Source organism: Pagrus major, chromosome 12 (assembly GCF_040436345.1).
Source record: "Pagrus major chromosome 12, Pma_NU_1.0".
Lineage (NCBI taxonomy): Eukaryota > Metazoa > Chordata > Actinopteri > Spariformes > Sparidae > Pagrus > Pagrus major.
Genome location: NC_133226.1, coordinates 11,481,116 through 11,503,753, shown reverse-complemented (window position 1 = coordinate 11,503,753; position 22,638 = coordinate 11,481,116). Strand labels below are relative to the sequence as shown.

Below are 22,638 nucleotides of genomic sequence, written 5' to 3'. Positions count from 1 at the left end.
TATTTCTGGCCAAATGACCATTGTAAGTCCTGTATTCATTGCTCTGTTAGCTCTGTTTTTGTCACAAACAACCCTAATATAATAATAATAATAATAATAATAATAAACTTTATTTATATAGCATCTGCAAAAGCAGGAGGCTCAGGAGGACAACGTTACTAAGATGAGTTAAAACAAGAAGGCAGAACAGAAAATGTAAAAATCTAAAAAGTCAATATGAGTCACTACAAATAAAAGTAATAAAAGAGATAAAACAGGCAAAATCAAGAGAAAAAGTAATACAAATAAAAAGATAAATAGAAGACTCCACTGTACTCCTCATGGAGTCTAATCTCCATCCCCATCACCTCTCCTTTCATTGATGTCTGTCTTTTTTTTTTTTTTTATGAATGAACGGCAGAGGAGGAAATGGGACGGGAAACTGGACGCCATGTGATAGGCTGCAATCGCTTGACGTCACCTCCGCCGTGACGCGATGCACCCATTCATAAAAAAAAAAAAAGGAAAAAAGAGTAACAACCCAGAGAAGGTACATTCACAGAGAGAGAGGGGAAGAAAGAAAGAGGTGACACCGGACTGAGCGTAAAGAGTAGTGCGGGTGCAATGTGCGGGATGATACGCGGATAAGACGCTACAAGGCGAATCCACCCGCAGGATCCGCAGGTTTCGAGGGCGGTGGTGGAGGCACAGAGAGGGACAGAGAGAAGCCACAGTGAAGCCTACACACACAGCCTGAAACCAAGTGCGATGGAGGACCTGGGAGAGATGGACTGCCCGGTGCTGAAGCGGTTCCTGAAGGACGACAGCGGCAAGTGTCTGCTGCTGGACTGCCGCTCCTTCCTCGCCTACAGCGCGGGACACATCCGCGGCGCCGTCAACGCCCGCTGTAACACTATAGTCCGCCGCAGGGCCAAGGGCGCCGTGCTGAGCATGGACCAGATACTGGCCGGGGACGAGGAGGTCCGGGGCCGCCTGCGCTCCGGGATGTACTCCGCCGCGGTGCTGTACGATGAGAGGACGCCGGACGCGGAGACGGTGAAGGAGGACAGCACCCTGATGGTGGTGCTCAACGCGCTGGACAGGGACGCGTCCGGCACACACATATACCTGCTTAAAGGTAAGAATGTGGACCTTTTGAAATTGATGGATACATGGGACACTTATTGTCTTTATAATTATAAATTCAGCCTTTAAATTAGGCTTCTTGAATTTACTTCCTAAATTAACAAAAAAAAAAATGCAATGAAAATAATAATCATAAACGCATGCATTAAAATGATTCTGTTAATATTTTTTAAATAATTATAATAAAAATATTTCCAAATTTGAGATGACACTTGCCTTTCTGGGGCAAAGCCCATTTTATTTTTTCAGCCAACACAATCAATATTATGTTATTGCCTCTTTAGATATACATAACATTGTTTTTGCAGCTGCCTATAAACCAAAGTTTGAGATATTCTGCCAACTGTGCCTGCTCTATTTTTATGCAGTGGTGTGTTATTTGTAATTTTTAAATTTTTTTACAATATACACACTCACTCAGTCACTCGCAGCTACACACATTCACGCACAGACCAATGGCCGTGAGCTGAGTGAATGAGGTAATGCTGATGCGTAGCAGCCACATCAAACCGGAGGGACTTACAGGACACACAAGATCCTTTCACAAAACGGTCCGCCTCGGATATATCAATGATGGGAGACTGTAAAAATCTAAAAAGTCAACACTCCATTTGAACCACCAGACTATATTTAGACTGCAGGAAAATCTTACAACCAAAAGCTGCTGCGAGCTGTGGCGCATTTCTTTTCTTTTCTTTTTTTTTTGTGCATCCTAATGACGCAGACGCCTTGAAGCGCATGAGTGTATGTATGTAGCTTCCAAAGATGACATTTTCCCCCAGTTAATCTGGTTTGATCCCCGAGGTGCAGAGAGCAATGGTCAGCCTGCAGATGTATAAAAAAGAAAAAAATTGCAGAGGGATGATGAAATTGTTTTCAAATCCACGGCGGTAGACACAGGATGGACTAGGTCAGGGGTCGGTTTAATAGACTTTGTGTCAGGCTCACTGAATGCAGAGGAGTAAATCCTTGCACGGATTGTGATGGGATGTTAATGTGCAGGTTGCAATGCTTCTTTTGTCCTTGAGCATGTTTCTGTGGTGTTTTTATGTATACAAAAATTAAAGTATACTGTAGTCCTTTCGATGCTTCATATTTGATCATGTTGTTTTTCAGGTGGCTACGACAGGTTTTTCTCAGAGTACCCAGAGTATTGTTTAAAGACCAAGGCCTTACCGCCCCTCACCAGCCAGTCCAGCATCGACTCTGCATGCTCGTCTTGTGGGACGCCACACCACGACCAGGTAAAAACACAGAAGCCCACATTATAACCTCACACGCCTTTAATGTCACAGTTAAAATGCATTTTTATTTTGTCGTAGCATTTATGAAGTGTTTTTGAGGAGATTTCAAAATATCAAGATATATGTTGTGTATCCAAATACAGCTGAGAATTATTGCAATATTATTTCAGGGCAAACTCATTCAGCCACATGTATCACGTTGTATGTCCTTTTTATGTCGTACAGACAAGAATGCTTTATAAATACGTAACATTTAATGTGTTCAGTTAAAATACTTCATCTTCATAACATGATACATCAGAAAAGACACAGCTTTTTTTTTTTTCCACATGAAAGCTCTATTTTATCTTTTTATTATGACGTACTGTAAGCCTGCAACTAATGAGTGTTTTCATTCAGAAATGTTAAAATAAGCGCAGATTCCAGACCAGAAAGCAATTCAGTCAGACTAAAAGCATTCAGTTTATAACAATATGCAACAGAAAAAAATAGCACTGTTGTTGTCTTTGATAAATAAATCATGTGTTATCCAAATAAGATTTTTTTTTTTATGTCAGGTCAGTTAACTGTTTCAGCATTTTATCCAGTAAAAGTCATCTTCACTTGCACACGTTTACACAGAGAGCTGCCGTGTGCAAACGCTGGAAGTTATTTGCTTTGCGACTCAACTGTTATTCACTTCCCCACATACACGCAACTGTATTTCCCCATGCAGTGAAAGTGTACTTACACACTCCTTTCCTCAGTCTAAAGGCAAACTGATGGGGAAATATTCTGGAAAATCCTCTTTTTGTCTAAATCACTTATTTATCTTATGATATGGCTACACTGGAGGTCATAGTTCATCATTGATTCACCGCTGTGTCACTTCCTGTGACCCGAGTGGCCTGGTTTTGTTGGTCAGTGATCTGCTGTTTGAGCCTGCACATTTTATGCAACGCTCACAGTCACATGCTGTGTGTGGGTTTAATTTCTCTGGAACGCATGAGGAGAGAGTCGCAGACAATCCAGCCTCTGTATGTTTTTCTTAGAAAAATGCTTGATAGTCTCGGCCACACTTGTCAGGTGGAGTTTTCATTCCAGGAACGCTGTCGTAGCACAGAAATTATGGAGCTAGATGGGTATCTCACTCACTTGTTTTTTTCCCCCCCATCCTCACATTACATCTCTTAGCGGTATTGATCATTTCCTGATGCTGTGTCAGGACCGAGTTCGTCAGCGGCAGTGACATAAACAGACAGAGCCCTCGTCAATAAGTCTCACTACCGGTATAGACCGCCACACAGGATGACCCCCTCAGATCCAATGAAAGGGAAAAAAATACTTCCGCTTTTACATTAGAATATGATTTGATATGTGTTTAAATATAAACACAAAATGGCTTTAAAATTTGATTGGTATATGGAGGGCCTGGGAAAATATTGATAGTTTTTGTGATATGAGACTATATATATTCTTAGATTTTGGATATTGTTATATGTTGATACGGAGTAAGTGCTGTCTTTTCCTGGTTTTAAAGGCTGCATTACAGCCACTTAGTCATTATATCCACATTACTAATGATTATTTAACAAAAAACTCATTTTGTTAATATTTTGTGAAAGTAACTTTAACTGTGCAAAAACAAACAAGAAAAATTACGCTCAATGAAATCTTGCGTCTTATGGCCGCTAGGCAACCAGCAATAAGGTGCATAACTGCCACCTACTAGTGAGAACAGAAAGAACTGGAAAATCATTCAAGAGCCGCTGGATTACTTATACAATATTATCATAGGTGAATTATTAACTCAACATTAATATTTCATTTTTAAATGTTATGATTATTGTCAGTATCGGTATACTCCAACACCCAGAGTAACAAAAGTCATCCCTACAATACAGTCTCAATATCCACATAGAGGTATAAGGTCAAAAGTATTGTGATATTTGATTTTATTGCTAAGTCGTAGCATTTATGAAGTGGTAATGAGGAGATCTATCAACATATCAATGTATCGCAATACAGCCTAGAATTATCTCAATATTATTTTAAGGCAAAGTCACTCAGCCCTAGGTACATGTCAGTATCAGGTATGTGTGTGTGTCCTCTTTATGTACTAAAGACAAGAATATTTTATAAAACTGTGATATATATATATATATATATATATATATATATATATATATATATATATATATATATATATATATATATCATCTATATAAGACACACCTTGCAAGTTATTTACCATGAAAGCTCTCTGTTTTCAATTGTGTGCATTTACATGTTGCGGCCAACAATTTGTATTTTTAACAACAAAACCAGGAAAGACAAACACATATTCACATATTTAAGTTTTGTGAGAGACTTCCTTTTTCCAGGAAATGTAACAGACCATCATGTCCTCAGTCAATACAATGCACATTAAGTTACAGTGTGTGCTGTACTTTTTCTGGTAGCACACTGTACTTTCTCAGAAAGTGTTGCTGTGGAGCACATTTTTCTCAGAACTGTTTTTTTCCACTGATGAGTGTGATTACAGAAAGAGCACAACGTGTCCTCAACAAAGCATGAGAATGCGGTGAATGTAGATCGCCAAGATAAATCTACTGTACTTATTGCTAAATCAGAAACATGCGAACACTTCTGCTGGATTCTATGGTTTCAGCACATAAACATTAGTTCATCAGACACGCAGTGAGTTTCCATATGGGCAGATAACGAGCGTGAAATAAACTAAATGGCTCATATCGAATGACCCTCATCACACAGATAATAAGCTCGCCCTGTCCGATGATGAGCGTGGCTAATGTGATTAACAAAATATTTAAGCGCGGTCACGCTTATACTAAAGTCATCTGGTGTCTGGCCTCTGCTGCTCACTGAGACAGTGAATTCTTTGTCTTGTCCTATAAGCTCTCTCTCATTTAAGTAAATTATGTCCAACATGGCTCTCCAAGTTAGGTTGGGTCAGGAGATGTTTCTTCATGAATGAATGAATGAATTATGAACAAACTGGCCCGGAACAGAAAAAATGCCTCTTAATTAATTAATTAATTTATTTATCATCGTCCTCCCATCTGTCTTTTCGTCCAGGGCGGCCCAGTTGAGATCCTCCCGTTCCTCTACCTTGGCAGCGCCCTCCACGCCTCAAAGAAAGAGGTTTTGGACAGCATAGGAATCTCGGCCTTGCTGAACGTGTCTGCCGACTGTCCCAACCACTTCGAAGGGGCGTACCAGTACAAATGTATCCCTGTGGAGGACAACCATAAAGAAGACATCAGCTGCTGGTTCCTGGAGGCTATTGAGTTCATAGGTCAGTGAGTAAGTGTGTGATGTGTGTGTGTGTAGTAACTTAGCAGAACAAATGCATTATCCCGTGGTGGATAGCCGCAGATGAAACGAGCTTCCTTCAGGCTACAGCAGGCTTGTGCTTTATGTGGTTCATTTGTAGGTCATTATCATCAGTTTTAGGTCACGCTAAAGAGGGTATCTTTGTTAAGTTGGTTTGCTTATTAATTGTGGTGGAGTCTTTTTGTGCAAGCTGTTCCAGTGTCTGCTTGTACATGTCAAAGACATTTTTAATATTAATGACAGAGTCTAAAGTCCGACGGATACTGGATTTTTGGGGCCGATGCCGATACCAATATTAGGGATTGAAAAAAAATGATCAATATATCAGCAAACTTCACTCAAAATGTAATAACCCCACCATATTTTAATGCATTATGTTCCTTTTCTTTATCATTTATGATAGTAAATGAAGAGTAATTGGCTTTGGTTGGACAGAAGAAGCAATTTAAAGATGTGACTTTGGGATCTTGGAAATTGTAATAGTCATTTTCCAACATTTTTGGGATAGCAAAATAGAGATGAGCATAAATTTTAAAAAAAAAGCAATACGTAAAAAAGCAACACATGAACAAGAGGGAAATAAAACAGTAAGAACAATATAATCAATATATAAAAACAAAGTCAACAGTGCACATAGGAATATTGATAATGATATTAATATATATTGATCATGATAATAATCGTTACGTGCAGCGCTATATTTGATGTAAACAGCCCTTTTCCTCAATCCCACACTGCCTGTAAATGTCAAGTCCATCACTTCTTATCTGAGTTTAAGAATTTCCCCAGTCCAGTGGAGAAGCTTTCATGTGCTGGATACACTCTGCATATAGAGCAGGCAGATGATGACAAATCAGACATTTATTCTTAAGAATCAGTCGTAAATTATTATTTTTAAGAAGCCCTTTATCACACATTTTTCAGCAGACTTTACAGAAGCAGACGAAGAGCCCAAAAAAATTCCCAGCGACTAAAATGATGTAATCCAATCATGGAAAAGACAGAGGAGAGCGTTTGTAATGAGGAAATATGTCAATCAATCATTTCTCTGCAGCATGATTTGTGTTTGTGTATATAGTAATACAGGCGAGGGCGAGATTCGTTTTCGCTTTGCATATCCGTGCTGCGCCATGTAGACATTGTGTGTGCTTTCCGTGCTGTGAGTGTATGTTCGTGAGTGTGTGTGTGTGTGTGTAGGTGCTGGTATGCGTCATAGTTAGCTGCTGTGGGACCAGAGTCTGACTCATCCACTGTTACCGGGTGAACAGACGCTGTGGTGGAGTTACCTGAAATCTGTCTATTTGTGTTTGAGAGAGAAACAATGTAGACAATCTGAAAAAAAAAAAAGCAGAGCGGAGTGGTTGTTGGCGATCACGAATCGGCAGTAAATATTTCAGAAAGGTCGTGGGGTGAGCTGGATTCAAAGCGGTAATTTTAGATTCAAACTGCAGCGTGGCCCGCAGTGGTGGAACATTAGATTAAATTAATCGACGTGAAAAAACAATAAATGAAGTCTCTCAGTTATCGTCTTAGATTGGGTGCTCTCAGTTTCCTGCAGGCCACCACACATGCTCCAGCATATTAGTACGACTGTTTAACTAATCGTTCAAACTTAATGAGTTACTGTAAACGCTTGAATTAAAACTATTACCTAAATCTGGTTATTGCCAGTAAGGAAGTATGCATCTAAACATACTGAAGGAGGCTGAGACATAAATAGGACAGGGGAGGAAGTGTGAAAGAGGCTGATGACTCAAATTTTTGCACTTGCATGTTTCAGTTAAATGTGATTTGCTGCTTTCTCACTTTGAGGTTAGTAACCAGTTTGACTGCACAGAGAGGGGAAGGCATGAAAGTGTGGTGGGGAGGAAATGAGAAGAGCTTGAGGCGAAGCGTCACTGTACATCTGTTGTGTTTAAAATACTTGGTGGCTGTAAAAGAAAAAAGAAATATTTTAGGTTTGTTAAGGGTTAAAAAAAGAGCTAAGCCTCAGTACAGAATTCATGTTTTGCTATATGGCTTTGTTAGCGTGAGAAACCGTGGGAATTAGCCATCGACTTCTACTTCCTCCCTGAGCTGAGGTCTGAAGTGAGGTGTCTCAGGGCTGAGAGATGAAATAAACAAGTTCAGTTCCTTTTCTTTAACAAGATTAAGAGTTTACTGCAGCGTTAGCAGCTCTGCCAGGCTAACCTCATGGGCACACCGCTGATTTCAGCTAAATGCTAACATCCTAACGTTCTCACACTAACAAATCTAAGATGAGAATGTTTAGCAGGCAGAATGTTCACTGTCTTCTCTATCTTAGTTTAGCGTGTTAGCATGTAAACATTTGTTTTTTTGCGCTACGTAAGACTGAGGAATGCAACTTTGACTAAGAATTCTAATACAACAAATAAAAAATGTGATGGGATTGCCAAAGTCATCCCAAAGAGATCTTGAGTCTGGCGAGCACGGAGAGCTACCAAGTCCATGGCAATTGTCAGATAGTGAGATTTCACCTGCAGATTTTTGAACCAGCCTACAAAAATGTAATTCTATTAATTGTCCATGGAAACCTCTGACCTCTGACCCCCCTCTCTCCTCAGATTCAGTACGAGACTCCAGTGGGCGAGTGCTGGTCCACTGTCAAGCAGGCATCTCCCGCTCCGCCACCATCTGCCTGGCCTACCTGATGAAAAGGAAGCGTGTGCGTCTGGACGAAGCCTTCGAGTTTGTGCGCAGGCGTCGCAGCATCATCTCCCCCAACTTCAGCTTCATGGGCCAGCTGCTGCAGTTCGAGTCGCAGCTTCTCGCCACCTCGTGCGCCGCAGAAGCGGCCGCCACAGTGAGCCCGCTGCTTGGGCCCAAGTCCTCAACGACCGTCACCTCGACGTCAGCCACACCCACCTCTCCGTTCATTTTCAACTTCCCCGTTTCTGTGGTGAACTCGGCCTACCTGCACCACAGCCCGCTCACGACCTCCCCCGGCTGCTGATGGATGGCCAATCGTAGCCTTTCCCCCTCAACGAACTAACTGAGCACAGACTGGGCTGCCATTGGCTGGAAGAGCTGTCAGTCTTACTGACTGCTGCTCATGCTTCCAGGGCGAGGAGGTGCGAAGCATCACGGTGCCTGATTCAAAACTCAAAGACTGAAAAAACAAAACTTTTTACAGTTCAGAAACCAGCCAACGCTCCCTCCATTTTAACGCGAGATTTATTCAAATTGACCAAAAATGAACTGGCTAAGAGAACTTGTTCCAGTAAACGAGTGTGGACGGAGTGTTGGACTGACGTTTACTGACCCTCTTCCTTGAAACAACAACAACAACAACAACAACATGCACAGAGGCACACTGACACACAAACACTGACACAGAGAGGCATGAGCAACAGCGAACACACTCTCTCTCTCTGCCTCACACACACACACACATTCATGACTACCAACTGAATAAGCTCAGTATGAGGACAGGGTCTGTTGCTATGGAGACAACAGGTCTTTAGGAGAGGAGATGGACACAGGAAGGAAGGAGGAATTTTAAGCACCCGCTCTTTCCCCCTTTGGGTGTCCGTCCTGTTGCCGGACAAAAAGAGATGGATGGAAAGAAAGAGAGGAGGAGAGGGTGACAGAAAGCAGGAGCCTCTTCAGTGACAGGTGCTCTGCCGGCGATCCGACCGGAGCTTCCTGCCTTTCATACGTCCTCTTCCTCTCTCTGTCTCTCCCCCACACCTTCCTCTCCTCTTTTTATCCTTTTATATTCCTCCCCTCCTACTCCTCCTCCTCCTCTCATCTCTGCCTCTCATCTTCATCCACTCCCTCTTATCTGCTCCTCATCTCCTCACTGAAGAGAGGCTAAATAAATAAATAAGATGCCAAATAAAGGCCAGGGCCCCTTGTGAATAAACTGGGAAACCCCACTGCAGGCCCATGATACACACTGTAGGAAACCCCTTCACAAACAAAAGTTGTTTTGCATTGGAGGATAAACTTTGGAGCACAGTAGCTCTGGTAGACAGCTACTTAAAGGACCACGCTGGTGTTTTTGCATGTTTTAATCCATTATTAAAAATTCATTCTTTGTTGTTAAGTTAATGGGCTAAAATGTGCATCGCCAGCGAGGGCTCCTTTTAAGATGTTTGTGCCTTGTTCTTAAAGGTATCACATGGATTTAGGCGTTCCTGGTTTTGCCAGTGGCACACTTTTTTTCTTAGCTGCTAGAAAACAGATTGCTGAATGTTAGACTTTAAAAGCAAATCTCAGCATTTCAGCAGTGTGATACAGACTCTTATTCCACAATGTCAACAGAGCAAAAGCTTCTCTCTCCATCTCTACTCGTGCCCAGTCACAGATGGACACAAACACACACTAAAATGCAACACGCTGTTCCTGAGTAGGCGTAAGCTAGGGCTGCAACCAACGAGTATTTTCATTGTTGATGAATCGATTAGTTGTTCATAAAATGTCAGGAAAAGGCCTCAAATGTCTTTCTGTCCACAGAGCATAGGGAAGTAAAGAAACTAGAAAATTAGCTAGTTCGCTCAGTTAGCCGTGCAGCTAGTGATCCGGACTGGGAGCTCAGAGCGGTTTAAACTGCTAGCACAGGAGCTTTGGACCAGGACACGCCAGGGTTAGCTGGTTAGCATGCTAACTTCTGTAGATATATCTGGACCACAATAATAATTGAGTTTTGTTAATGTTTGTTTTGCTGACTTTTCTTTTTTATATTTTCTAGAAAAATCTTATGTAGTGCACCTTTAATGTAATTGTAGACAACTAATGGATTGATTGTTGCAGCTCTAGTGTAAGCCCATATTAGGCATCATCAAAACCAGGACTTCACATTACAGATCCAGTGTGCAGGATTTAGGGGCAGAAATGGAATATAATATTCATAATCATGTTTTCGTTAGTGTATAATCACCTGAAACTAAGAATCGTTGTGTTCTCGTTACTTTAGAATGAGCCTTTGTGGATGGAGGCCATGTTTCTAGTTGCCACTACATCCTACACACTGGACCTTTTAAAGTAAAATACTGAGTTTGACATCTTGAATTTGAGCAAATTGGAGGAATTTAAGGGGCAGTTGTTTCTCACACATATCCTCTGATGTTTTCAGGAGTTTTACACTCTGCTAACTTAACATCAGGGTCCCTCAGTGTGGTTTCTCGTGAGGGGAATCCATGTTAAAATAAAATCACAATCAGTTATTGATTTCACTTTTTAAATCCCTACTGGGAAAAAAGGAGTAATGGAGACAAAGAGAAGATGGCTTTGTGCTTTGAGGCCATAATCCAATAACAGAAGTAGTCCTTAAAATTCAGTTCATTCAGTGTATATCTGAGTCCTAATGTGCACACACACATACACACGTACGTACAACACAACCATAACTCTTGTCCGCAGTTCTCTCCGTAGCACTTTGAAGTCATGCAATACTGTACTTACATCAAATCTTCATGACAACACAATTTGAGACGTTTGTACTGCTTCTGCTTTTGACCAGGCTGAGCTCTACACTCTGTGCTAGACGTCCAAAGGCACAAAGTCCAACCATGGTTGCTTTTCTACCCGGGTCCTGATGTACGCACAAAACACACACACACACAACTCATACGCACTCACACACACGGTTTCAAAGAAAACAAACCTTTCTCAGTTTTTAAAAGATTGTCGGCACCTATCTCTGTAGCACTTTGAAGTGATGCAATACTGTATTTATAATTTATGATTGATTTGTACATCATGGTGATGATAGACTGACTAGACTTTGCATAAAGACATGTTGTCCACGTAGAGAGAGAGAGCGAGAGACAGAGAAAAGAGAGCCAATCAGTGAAAAACGCAATACTTTGTACACATCTGTGTGGTACCTGTCTGTCCGTCTGTCTGTCAGCCTGTCTGCCTCTCTGTGTTAGTCCATCTGTCTAGACTGTCTCTCTGTCTGGTCAATGCTGTTTACCCATCATGGCAATATCAATCCTCCACTTGGACATTTATATATATAAAAAAAACAACTTTCCCTCAATTTTATTGTGGAATGAATGATCTGTGCATTTATTTATTACTGAGGATCCACTGTTGAATAAACAATGTTCTTAATGAAGTTGGATGTGCTTTCTTTGTATGAATACACACATTTAGATAGATGAAGGGCTATCATTTGAAAATGAAGACAGTCAATAACATACTGTATGTGTTCACGTGTACATTTTGGGTAATGTAGGAATTTGCACATATAAGTAGGAGTACAGTAGATGATCCAGGTTTAGCGAATGCAGGTTCATGAAAAAATAGACGTAACTGAACGACTCATGAAATCACATAGTGATGACATAACAATGTCAAAGAAAGCATCAGTTTATTATATATAAAGTTGTCAAAAATGAGACGAGGAGGCCGGAGCTTAAAGACAAACTGCGGCATGTCACGTACAGTCAAGGGTTGGACACAATACAGTAACACCAGTGGAATCTAATACAATATCAGTGAGATAATGATCAACTGTGCATGGCTCATGGCCCGATTTAGTCAGTGATTAAAGGATAAATTCACCTAAAAATGGAAATTCAGTTATTATCTTCTCACCCTCATGCTAATGGAAAGTTTCGTAGTCCACAAAACATTTCTGAAGCTTCACCGCAACATTATTAGTCGGGGACTCGTCTTAAAACAAACAACAGCCAGACTGCACACTGGGGGTGTAAATAACATCTTTTCAAATTGATTTCAGGGCTTCTGGATACCTGAATTAGCTGGACGAGCTGTATGGAGCCATTTTTATGTTTGTTTTGTTTTTTTCTATATTTTAAAACAATTGCCCGTCTATTTCATTTAATCAATATAAGACAAATACTGTAGTATATGTAGCTAAAGTGTTTCTCCCCACAGATACAGAATACAGCTGTGATTCCAGCATTACAGTTGTTCATTGAGCAAGTTAAGCATGGAAAACTTTCATATTGTCATATGAAGGTATCTCTCTAACCCTGCTTAACATGATAGCAAACAAAAACCTACTCAAAAACATTTTAAGGTGATAAAATGGGATATCTATCAACAGCAGCATGTGAATACCTTGTCACTTAAAATACCAGGGAGCTCTGCATGTGGTGAATCATGAGGTAAGTAATGTTATCCTGCAGCGCCTTCTAGTGGTGGGAACATTTAATTGCCCTCTTCAGCCTATTTCAGATGACAGCTACAAAACATGAGCCTCATTTAAGGAGTCCAATATTGAGTTGTTACTCTCAATGGCCCTTTTGTATTCACTCCAGGCATACGTGGTATTAATGTGTTGCTCTGACTTTTAGTGAAGTTTAAACCCGGCATCTTTAAACAAGGCTTTTTTTCCACTTGGGAAACCCTGACATGGATGTGAAGGCCAATTCCAGGGTACTAGGGAGGGAAAAATGCCTGCAGGCCAAACAGTAACAGGCATCTTGACTTACAGAGTACACCAGCCATGGATCATCCCTATACCAAGAACTGTTGAATGCCCTCTTCCTTGTTCCATGTTGAGTTCTTGGGAACATTTTCAGACATGGCTGAACAGGACCCTCCTCTCTGGATCTTGAGCTATCTGGAATACATATTAAGTAGTTACGAACACACACCTCAAGGGATTAACTACTGAAATACTTAAATACAAGATTAAGTACTGTGGCTAACAGTGGCTAACTGATAGGTTTATGCGTATACCATTTGCACAACAGTCATTTTGACTTTGAATTTAAGTGAAGCTGAATCTGGACCTTGGGCTAATTAATGCCATTAGTAGCACCTGCGTTTGCTATACTATATCATGTCAGAATAGCTGCTGTTAAAAAGGTTCAGAGATAGGTAAGTAAGTATGGGCCTACCACTTGGTCCTTTAGGTGCACAATATGTGGCGCTTGATGTGGATGTGGGGGGTTCGGTGGCATCTCCTTCTAGCAGCTCTGGCTCACTGTCTTCCTCCTCAGAGGCAGACGTATGTGTGTCACTCTCAACAATTGATGAAACTGCATTGGAAAAAATAAAGATACAGTCAAAATAAATAAAACAGCAATAAAATAACATCACACACAAAATCATTGATTGTTCCAAGCTGAATCAACATTCAAAATTAGGCTTAATCTGTCATAATCATCTTTTGTTAGTGTGAGGCTACACTTTTCAATGTTTGAACTGGGCATGCAATTTACTGCTTCTTTAAAAAAAAGCCTGAAATATCTCCTTCCTCTACATTGTTATCTGTCCCTATACAAATTAAGACAACCTGGTTACACCTCAATACTGTGTTAGGCAGAATCTTAAACCATTTGTCCCCATTCTCCTGCTGTAGCTTAGTTAAAATCAACAACCGGCCTCACTACTATAAAATAAAACTGGCGGCTACCCTAACGTTAGCCGCTAAGCTAGTGTGCGAGTTGGCTAACGGTTAGCTTACTCGCAGTTGAACTATTGGGGACAAAATGTCTTCTCTAAATGTGCAGTCAAAGTGTCAATAGTTTAAAACAATTACTCATCAGGAAACCACTTTAAAACTTACTTCAGAATGATGTATTTAAAGTAGGTCCTCTCCATCCATTCGTGTTTTGAAAGACGTTTCTGCCTCCCGCGTTTGCCTTTCCGTAATGCGCTTCTTCCAACGAGACGTGCAGTGACCTGTCAATCAACTGGGCCATCCCTGTAACTCCGCCCCTTTATTAATTCTCATGAAGTATTACTTCATGAGAATTCTTTTTAGGCCATCTCAGCCTCATAAAAATGGTAATAATTTGAAAAATAAAGCTATTTTAAATGTGAAAACTGTGTGGTGAGTGAGTATTAGTTGTGGCTGTATATCAGGCATCATAATTGGCAAAAAAATTATTCAAGTTGCCACCATAAGTGATACAGAACGACGCTAGAGGTCTTTAAATACGTCTGGAACTCCTGAGGCTTATTGTAGCGAGTGATTCCGATCAAACCGTCTCGTCGTACATACAGTCCCGGCCAAGAGCGCCCCGCTGAGGGGCAGCAGACCCATGCAGGCACGCGGAGGCATCAATAGGGACGCCTCAGCTGCAGGCAGTCAGCTGGAGCCGGTGGTTCAATATGGAGTAGACCAGGCGGGCGGGATCATTCACAGCTGAGTGGTCGGGAAGTCTGTAACCTTTCCTGTCCCTACAGAGAGTACCGACCAACCAGCTAACTACATGTGTCCGTGTCATTTCTTTTGAAGACACATCCATCTCAACATCTGAGACTGCCTCTGCAGCAATCAATTATCAGTATTTCATTTTTATTTTGTTTGACTTTTTTTGCTTTCTCCCACATCCTGACCTTGAAATAATGCTAAACCATTCATTCCTTGAGGTGAAAAAGAGTGTTGCTCTTTAAGACCTGTTGTCTTCACTTTATGTGTAAACGGTTCAGAGGGGCGAATAACTTTTGGGACATTAGCAAAAATTATGCATCCGGAGGGAGAAGGCGACGCTAGATCCTCCGCCCCTGAAATTAGAGCCTGCAGGCAAGTACCTTATAAATGTGGCAGGTGGACATAACGTCGTTACATTGTGTTCTTTAATGGTGGTGTCACTGAGTCCGTGTTTTGTCATTTGCTAATTCCTCATGTACGTTAGGCACGTTTGAGACGCTGACACTAAGAGCGCAGCCGATCACTCCCCTTTTTTCCACGGCGGCGGGGCCGTCATCGGCGATGGCCCAGCGGTTTAAATAGATGTAACTTCGAATGTCCTCAGTGCGCATGCGCTCAGCCGTTGAAAAACGGAGTTTGGTGGTTCGCGTCCCGACATGGACGAGTCCGTTTCTGACCACAAGCTGTGCAGTGCCTGCGCAAGTTGTCCGCGCTGTGACTATAGAAAGACTCTGCTGAAGGACTGTTTTGAACAGTGTTGTATGAATTAGCAAACACTCAGGCTGGAATAAAGATCAGACTGCACCTGCTGAGGAGACTCAGGTGGTCCTTTGTAGTCCAGGGGCACTCTGAGGACCTGGTTTGACTCTGCTGTGGCATTGGCCATTTTCTACAGAGTGGTCAGCAGCATCACGACTGCTGACAGGAAGAGACTTGATAAACTGACCAAGAAGGCCTTGGGATGCCCACCGGTCTCAGTGCAGGCGGTGGGAGAAAGTGGGACGACAGCTAAGCTATTATCCCGGTAGAGAACGGCCCCTACCCTGTGTGAAATGGTGTAAACACTCTGGTCAATGTGCAATAGTGTCAATCTTTTTGGAGTTTTTTGTTTCTTATTCATACTGTATTATACTATATTGTTTCTACTGCTTTTTTTTTATTTCTATCTATATGTATAATCTTTTTTGTATTTATTTATGACTACTGTTTTTAATTGATGCTCTAGTTTTGCTATCCCTTTTGCTGCTGTAATATTGCTAATTTCCCTGTTTTGTTTTGACAATTATCAGTTGTGATATTATGAGGCTAATTATCTTTATAGAAACAATTTAGGTATTTACCTAACTAATTAAAATGCTAATTTGCAACAGTTTCTCCATCTCAGATGTGACAATACATTCTAATATGTGGTTCCTTCGTGGTTGTGAAGTATAAAGGGTACAGACTAGAGTCATACATACATTGGCTGTACGATATTCACGCTATTTAGTGAAAAGAGTCAAGTTTTTTTGTTTTTTTTTGTATTTTGTCTGAAATCTGATTGATGGTGTTGTGATGATTATTGATTGATTGAATGATGCATTGATTGATGGATGTGCATTTGTTGTAATCAGGTACAGTCAGAGCATCTACAGTGTCTTGTAGATGCTGCCACCAGGGGGCACCAAAGTCTAACAAGTGTAAATCTAAAGGCCTTTACTCACTGCCTTCAGTCTGTTTGTATGTGTGCACGTTAAACAGACAGACACCTCGTGCTCTGGCTTGATTGACTGCTTTAGGCTATAGCCCACTTCACCAATCAGAACATGACTGACTAATAATAGTATTAACATATATATATATATATATATATATATATATATATATATATATATATATATATATATATATATATATATATATATAAAAATCATCACAATAATATCAATAATAAATTATCAGCATCATGACATTTGATGTTTTTGTGATAAAATGCTATAAATAAGATCCACACCTGCAACCAAATACAAGTTGGAATTTAAAAAGTGAATATCCTATGGATACTTCTCTCCCCCCCTCTCTCTCCCTTTCTTCCTATCGCTCTCTCTCTCTCCTCAGTCTCTCCCCCAGTCTCTCTCCCTTTCTTTCTCTCTCCCCCTCCTTGTGTCTCTCTTCCTCGCTCTGTCTTTCTCCCTCTCTCTCTCACCCCTTCCTCTCTGTCTCCCCTGTCCCCCCCCCCTCCTCCCCCTCTCTGTCAGTGGCACGAGGCGGTCTGTCGCCCAGTGTCACTCACCAGCAGCTCGTGCAGGTCGGACCGTGTGCACGCTGCATGCATTATTTTCTAGCCTCTCAGTCTGTTCGGCGGCAGCATGAGAGGCTGTAACACACTGTGGAGCGGCTGTGTCGGAGTAACGGAGGCGAGGAGCCCGGCACAGGTGAGCACGTTACATGAAATTACTCGTAAAAGTTGTGACAGACACGAGGAAGAAAGGTATAAGAGATGTTTTTAGAGGGGTTTGAATGTGTAGAAGTTTAGTGTCACGTTTTGCTGCCTCGAGCTCAACTTGAAACTAACCGTTAGCTAACTTATTTTCTGTAATTAGCTGCGAGCAGGACACACAGTTGTGTTTCTGCGTGTTGTTATTCGTCAGTGTCACAGCTGTTCATTTGATAACAAATGTCCATCATCATCCTTGTTAAATATGCAGCCGTCAAATCAATGCACTTCATTTTGGCTGTTTATTTTAAATCTCATTTACTGCTGAACTAAACTACTTGTAATACAGTTTCATGAATTATAATTTATATACAGCATAGGTCTATACCAACCCACCTGTAGGCCTACACACACACAAAATTACTTTAGAACTAAATGCATTTGATGGCTATTATAAGTTAAGTTACTTTAGTCTATAAACTGTGAATTTATCTCTTAAAATTAGCTTATCTCACCACATGTATTACTAGTACGTTTTGCTTTCTTTAAATAACAGAAAACAGGAGCTGAGACTTTTATACAGACCTAAATACAGTGTACATGTACTGTGTATTCCACGATTGTTTACACAGGGAGATACAGAAGGTACTGTACTTGAGTATTTACATTTTCTGCTACTTAATTCTTCCTCTCCATTACATTTATTTGATAGACAATGGACAATTTATCTACCTCTATTTGCACATCTATTTGCACTGTTTACTGTCTGCACTGTTTACTGTAGCTACTGTTAATTTTAATTTTATATATTATATATGTGTAATGTATGTTCTGTAATTTGTATGCTACTGGACACTTGAATTTCCCTCGGGATAAATAAAGTATCTATCTATCTATCTATCTATCTATCTATCTATCTATCTATCTATCTGATAACTTCCATTAGGAGTTACCTTGCAGATTCAGATTATTCAGTGTTTATAGGCTAGTAATTGTGAGGCGTTACCAATCAGATATTGTTGTAGGTGGGACATTGTGTGAGACGATACTGCATCAGAGCCAAAGTAGCACATTTTTAAATTAGTTAGCCAATCTGACAGAAAAATCACAGATGCAGACAATCGGAAAATGCTGAATATCGGCCCTGATAATCGGCCAAGGTCGATAGTCGGTCTACCCCTAATATCTGTAGATATAAGATTAGTATTAGATTAGAAGAAAAAGTTAATTGGTGAACAGGAGCAGAAGGCGGAGGACTTTGCATACAGACAGATACAGTTTTTGGCTTGATTTTAGAATAAATTTTAAGAAACTTTTCCCCAGACTAAGTGCTTAAACTTTGGTTGAACTTAAAGTCATATCATGTGTTTTATGACAGGTGTATCCATCTAAGAATATGGATGGGTAAACATGCAGCAGATGTGTGTAACAGGTGAAAAAATTGCCAGTTGTGAGAGGACAAGAGGAGGAGCGGTCAGGGGCCTCTGCCCAGTCACTCCTGGGAAAGATTAGTAAGAGTTTGTTTTCGATGTCTCCAAAATTGTTTGCTTGCTGTCAGGACACATGAAAAGGTCTGCTGTTGTTCAATTATCGAGAACACACTGAACTGATTGCTGACATTTCATCGCAGACGTAATGCAATTTCTCCTTCCTTGTTACTTTATTACAGTATAGTTTGTGTGTTAGGAACATGAACCACACACACACACACACACGCACACACAGAGGCTCATGTACCCACACATACACATGTAATCTATTGATGCAAATCCACTTGCTGCTTTATATTAGGCTGCTTTTCAATTGATTAAGCTTTTAATTGACTGTAAACATATTACTGTTCAGCTGTAACTTCCCTGATATAACTAGTTTGTGCTGTTAACACTTTGTGAGGATGTGAGTGTGTGTGTTTGTGAGTGAGACAAAGCAATAAAGAGAGGGATCAAAAGCGAGAAAGGCAGAGAGACGGTTGGTGACAAGTTGAGAAAAGCGATTTCTGATTCTGGGGAAAGTTGTGAACTGAGTGTGATGTCCCAAGTACAAGTAGATTGACATTTAAATAGTGTATGCAACCTACCTTCACACAAATTTACTGAAAACAGGAGTTGTGTTTTCCAGTCTCACTGAGGTACACCTCTTACCTTGTTTTGTGAGTGCACGGCTGCATTAGGCTGTCCATTAGCTAACCATTTTAGGCAGCAGAAAAAAAATAATTTTGGCAGAAGAATTCACAAAGATACGTGTCACACGATACTGTGGTAGTGAACAGAGACAGGCAGACTATTTTAGTGCGGAAAATGTGCAAGAGCAAGGAAAAGAAGATTATGTATTGCAGATACGAATAATGTGAAAACTCTGTCCAGTATCACCAGGAAATTGTGTCCATATCGGATGTTTCCACACCTCATTATCCAGTCCACCCACCGTCACAGACCTGTAATTAGCATCCTCTCCGTTAATACAAGTGTGTGACAGTGTAAATCAATATAACGCTAGTTTCTAAAGTTATAAGAAGGCGTTTCTCCTCTCCGTCGATATGCTCCAATCGCAGCTGTGTTAATCAAAACGTCCATCGTGGAAATCGCATAGGCCGACTGATAGAGATAAACAGCCATCTTCATTCCTCCTTTCCTGTCTTCCCCTGTCCTCCTCCTCTTCTCCTCTCCTCTCCTTTCCTCCTGTCAAAAAAAAATTAAAAAATAAAACAGTGACAATCATGTCACATCAGCAGCGGAGGTGTGCTGCTGCTAGTTGCATAATGGGGAAACACTGCCTCCCAAAAAGCCCTGTGTGTTCTGATTGGACAGCTCCCAACAGGCCTGAGCAGGCATCACCCGCCCTGGTTTCCACAGCAGCCATGGATATGATATGAAATTCTGATCATGAAACAAGTCATTTCATTGAGGTTGTGATGCTCAGCACAACGTTATCTTGCATTACATTGCATCGTAATAACACGGTTTGGCCACTATGTCAAATTGGCCTCAAAGCCTGGCGCTGTTACTGGGGGCTTTGCATCAGGTCTGCCAGCGCTTTTTTTTGCAAGCTTGGCTGTGTTTGGGACATATTGTGTTCATGAAGGTTGAGGAAAGATAAAAAGGTATTTGGCCAGTGAACTTGCAGAACTGGACAGTGGATTTAGGTTCTCATTCACTGATCTTACTTGAAATATTTTCTGTTTCAGTGATGTAATGAAACATAATCAAAATGACATGGCTGCTCAACTAGACTACCATGATGACCCACAGGCCTTAGCCTGCAGTCTTAGTCTCAAAGCATCAAGTATTACAGATATTAGGAAGGGATGACTTACATTTTGTCAGACTGGAACATGTCTGAACTATCACAGGGGATTCAGCATTTTCAAACAAGGCTGATGCATTGGTGTCATCTAATAGCAATTCCCGAGGCCATTGTTTAAATCCCCTCTCTGGTAATAAATCATTTTCCTTGCTTTCCCTTGACATGGCTCCTATTCTCAGTAAATCATCTCCAAACCTACATTAGCTTGCCAACATCTTTTGGCTCGTCCACATGTCCAAAACATATTACATGGCGTCCACAGTGTGTAATCCTTTAAACACACAGCATTGGTCCTATTCGGCATTGAGAGTAAGAACCAATAGATCCTCATCACTCATCTTCCCTTAAGTTGTTTCCCAGGAATAAATAGTCCCAACTGTGTAACCTCAGGCAGCATCTGGGGGGAAAAAATAAGTAGAAGGCAATTTGTGAAAACAAGCAGTCCTGGTGAGTCACCATTATTACACATTTTATTAGTATTTATTTATCAAAAGTTCAATCTGGATAGAATCGAAATTGGATTTTGATTATTTGGGAAGAAAAAAGGCACTACTGCTTCATCCAAAAAGTGAAACCTGAAGCAAGGCACAACTCCAACGCTGGCTATCAGCCACAAGCAGACTGAAGGCCACTCTCCAGGAATGAGCATCTGTTAATGAATCAGGTGAAACAAACTGGTGTTGAGTGATAGTGAATGTACTCAAGTAACCTACACCTGGCAAATGAAGGATTAAAAGAAAACTGATTGCAGAGATCAGCCCTGGTCTCCTCCTTTACCAGAAACAGTTAACGTTTGTCGCCCACTGTGCTGTCCTTATTAGCCACTCCCTGTAGACATTTAGGAGAGAGCCTCCGCCTTCAGGCTAAATTAGGCCCTCTGTACCAAAGCCAACTCATTAGCCTGATTCCCAGGACTAGCCAGTCCTTATTCATTATCAACGTCACCTCACCCACAGCAGCATATCCGTCAATAGAGATAAGCTATCTTATATTATGGCCAGTAGTAAATCCAACACAGTGCTGTCAGCATTGATATAAGGTCTTTGTTTTGGTCACTTTTGCGGATACAGCTGTTTATTTTAGTCCCTATGAAAAAGCTACCAGTGACTGATTGTACTCCAACCTGCTGAGATAAACAGAACTACACCTACACCTGAACAAGTGTGCTATTGCTCTGCAGGTGTAGGTGTAGAGAGGAGAAATGTGGGATTGTTATAGCAACCAGAATGTTAATAAATGGGTTTAATTTGAGTTACAGACACCTACTTTTATGTCCCTTTTACTTTTTCAAAAAGTGATACAAGGTAGTCCTGCAGTCGATTAATCAATACAACAATTAACTGACAGTTAACAATAAGTGGATTTTGGACTATTGGTTGAAAAAACAAACATTTGAAGACATCGCCTTGGGATTTGGGAACTTTGATTGGTATTTTTCACTATTTCTAACATTTTGTAGACTAAAAAAGTGACTCACCATTGGTTACAGCCTCAGTGTTTTGGTTGGCACTGACAATTGAGCTATTCAGTCGTTGAGGTATGAGGATGTGTTGAAGAATTACAGTAGAAGTAGATTCTTGTTTCAGAATCTCTCTCTGCATTGTACCAGGAACAGGCTTTTCTCACCTAATTAAAATAACAGTGTGCCTGTGTCTTCAAGTAGTGAGCCAACATTTTTGTGATTGATATCGCTGACAACCAACGAGGGCAACTGCTAAATGGTGAATATGCACCAGATGTTCTGCAGACCCTCTGAATCTGAAACTGTGCTCACATTTCCTGACCCCCTACAGTCAGAGAGTCTCCAAGCTACTCCCTTGTGTGCTGCTGTTCAGCTGTCATCCTCCAGTTGTTTGACGCTGCCTTGTGTATGAGCACGTGCTGGTTTTATTTCCCACATACCATCAAGGAAACACAAAGCTCAGTTCCTCCTGAGCTGCCAAAGTAGATAATAATCAGCTGTCATTGTGTGCGGAAGTGAAACCCAAACAAAGCTATACGTTTGTCTCTTCATGCAACTAGAATTAAATTACAAGATTGTGTTGAAACATTATTGTTGGCCTTCTATTTTGGCTATAGGTTACTCAATAAAGGAAGCATGATGGCAGTGT

General features: G+C 40.9%; 1 protein-coding gene across 1 annotated transcript; it reads left to right on the top strand.

The window, feature by feature from the left end:
* Positions 1-531: 531 nt before the first annotated feature.
* dusp4 (dual specificity phosphatase 4) lies at positions 532-11,790 on the top strand. The gene is made up of 4 exons (XM_073477728.1): positions 532-1,117; positions 2,242-2,369; positions 5,448-5,667; positions 8,291-11,790. Exons 1-4 carry the CDS (start codon positions 748-750, stop codon positions 8,677-8,679), a joined length of 1,107 nt encoding a protein of 368 aa, XP_073333829.1. The 5' UTR covers positions 532-747; the 3' UTR covers positions 8,680-11,790.
* The last annotated feature ends 10,848 nt before the right edge of the window (positions 11,791-22,638 follow it).

What these genes read in the sequence shown, in the direction of transcription:
- dusp4 (XM_073477728.1), top strand. Translation starts at nt 748, where the DNA reads ATGGAGGACCTGGGAGAGATGGACTGCCCGGTGCTGAAGCGGTTCCTG. An exon ending in ACACATATACCTGCTTAAAG is followed by an intron (nt 1,118 to 2,241) that starts GTAAGAATGTGG and finishes GTTGTTTTTCAG; the next exon opens with GTGGCTACGACAGGTTTTTC. An exon ending in GGAGGCTATTGAGTTCATAG is followed by an intron (nt 5,668 to 8,290) that starts GTCAGTGAGTAA and finishes CTCTCTCCTCAG; the next exon opens with ATTCAGTACGAGACTCCAGT.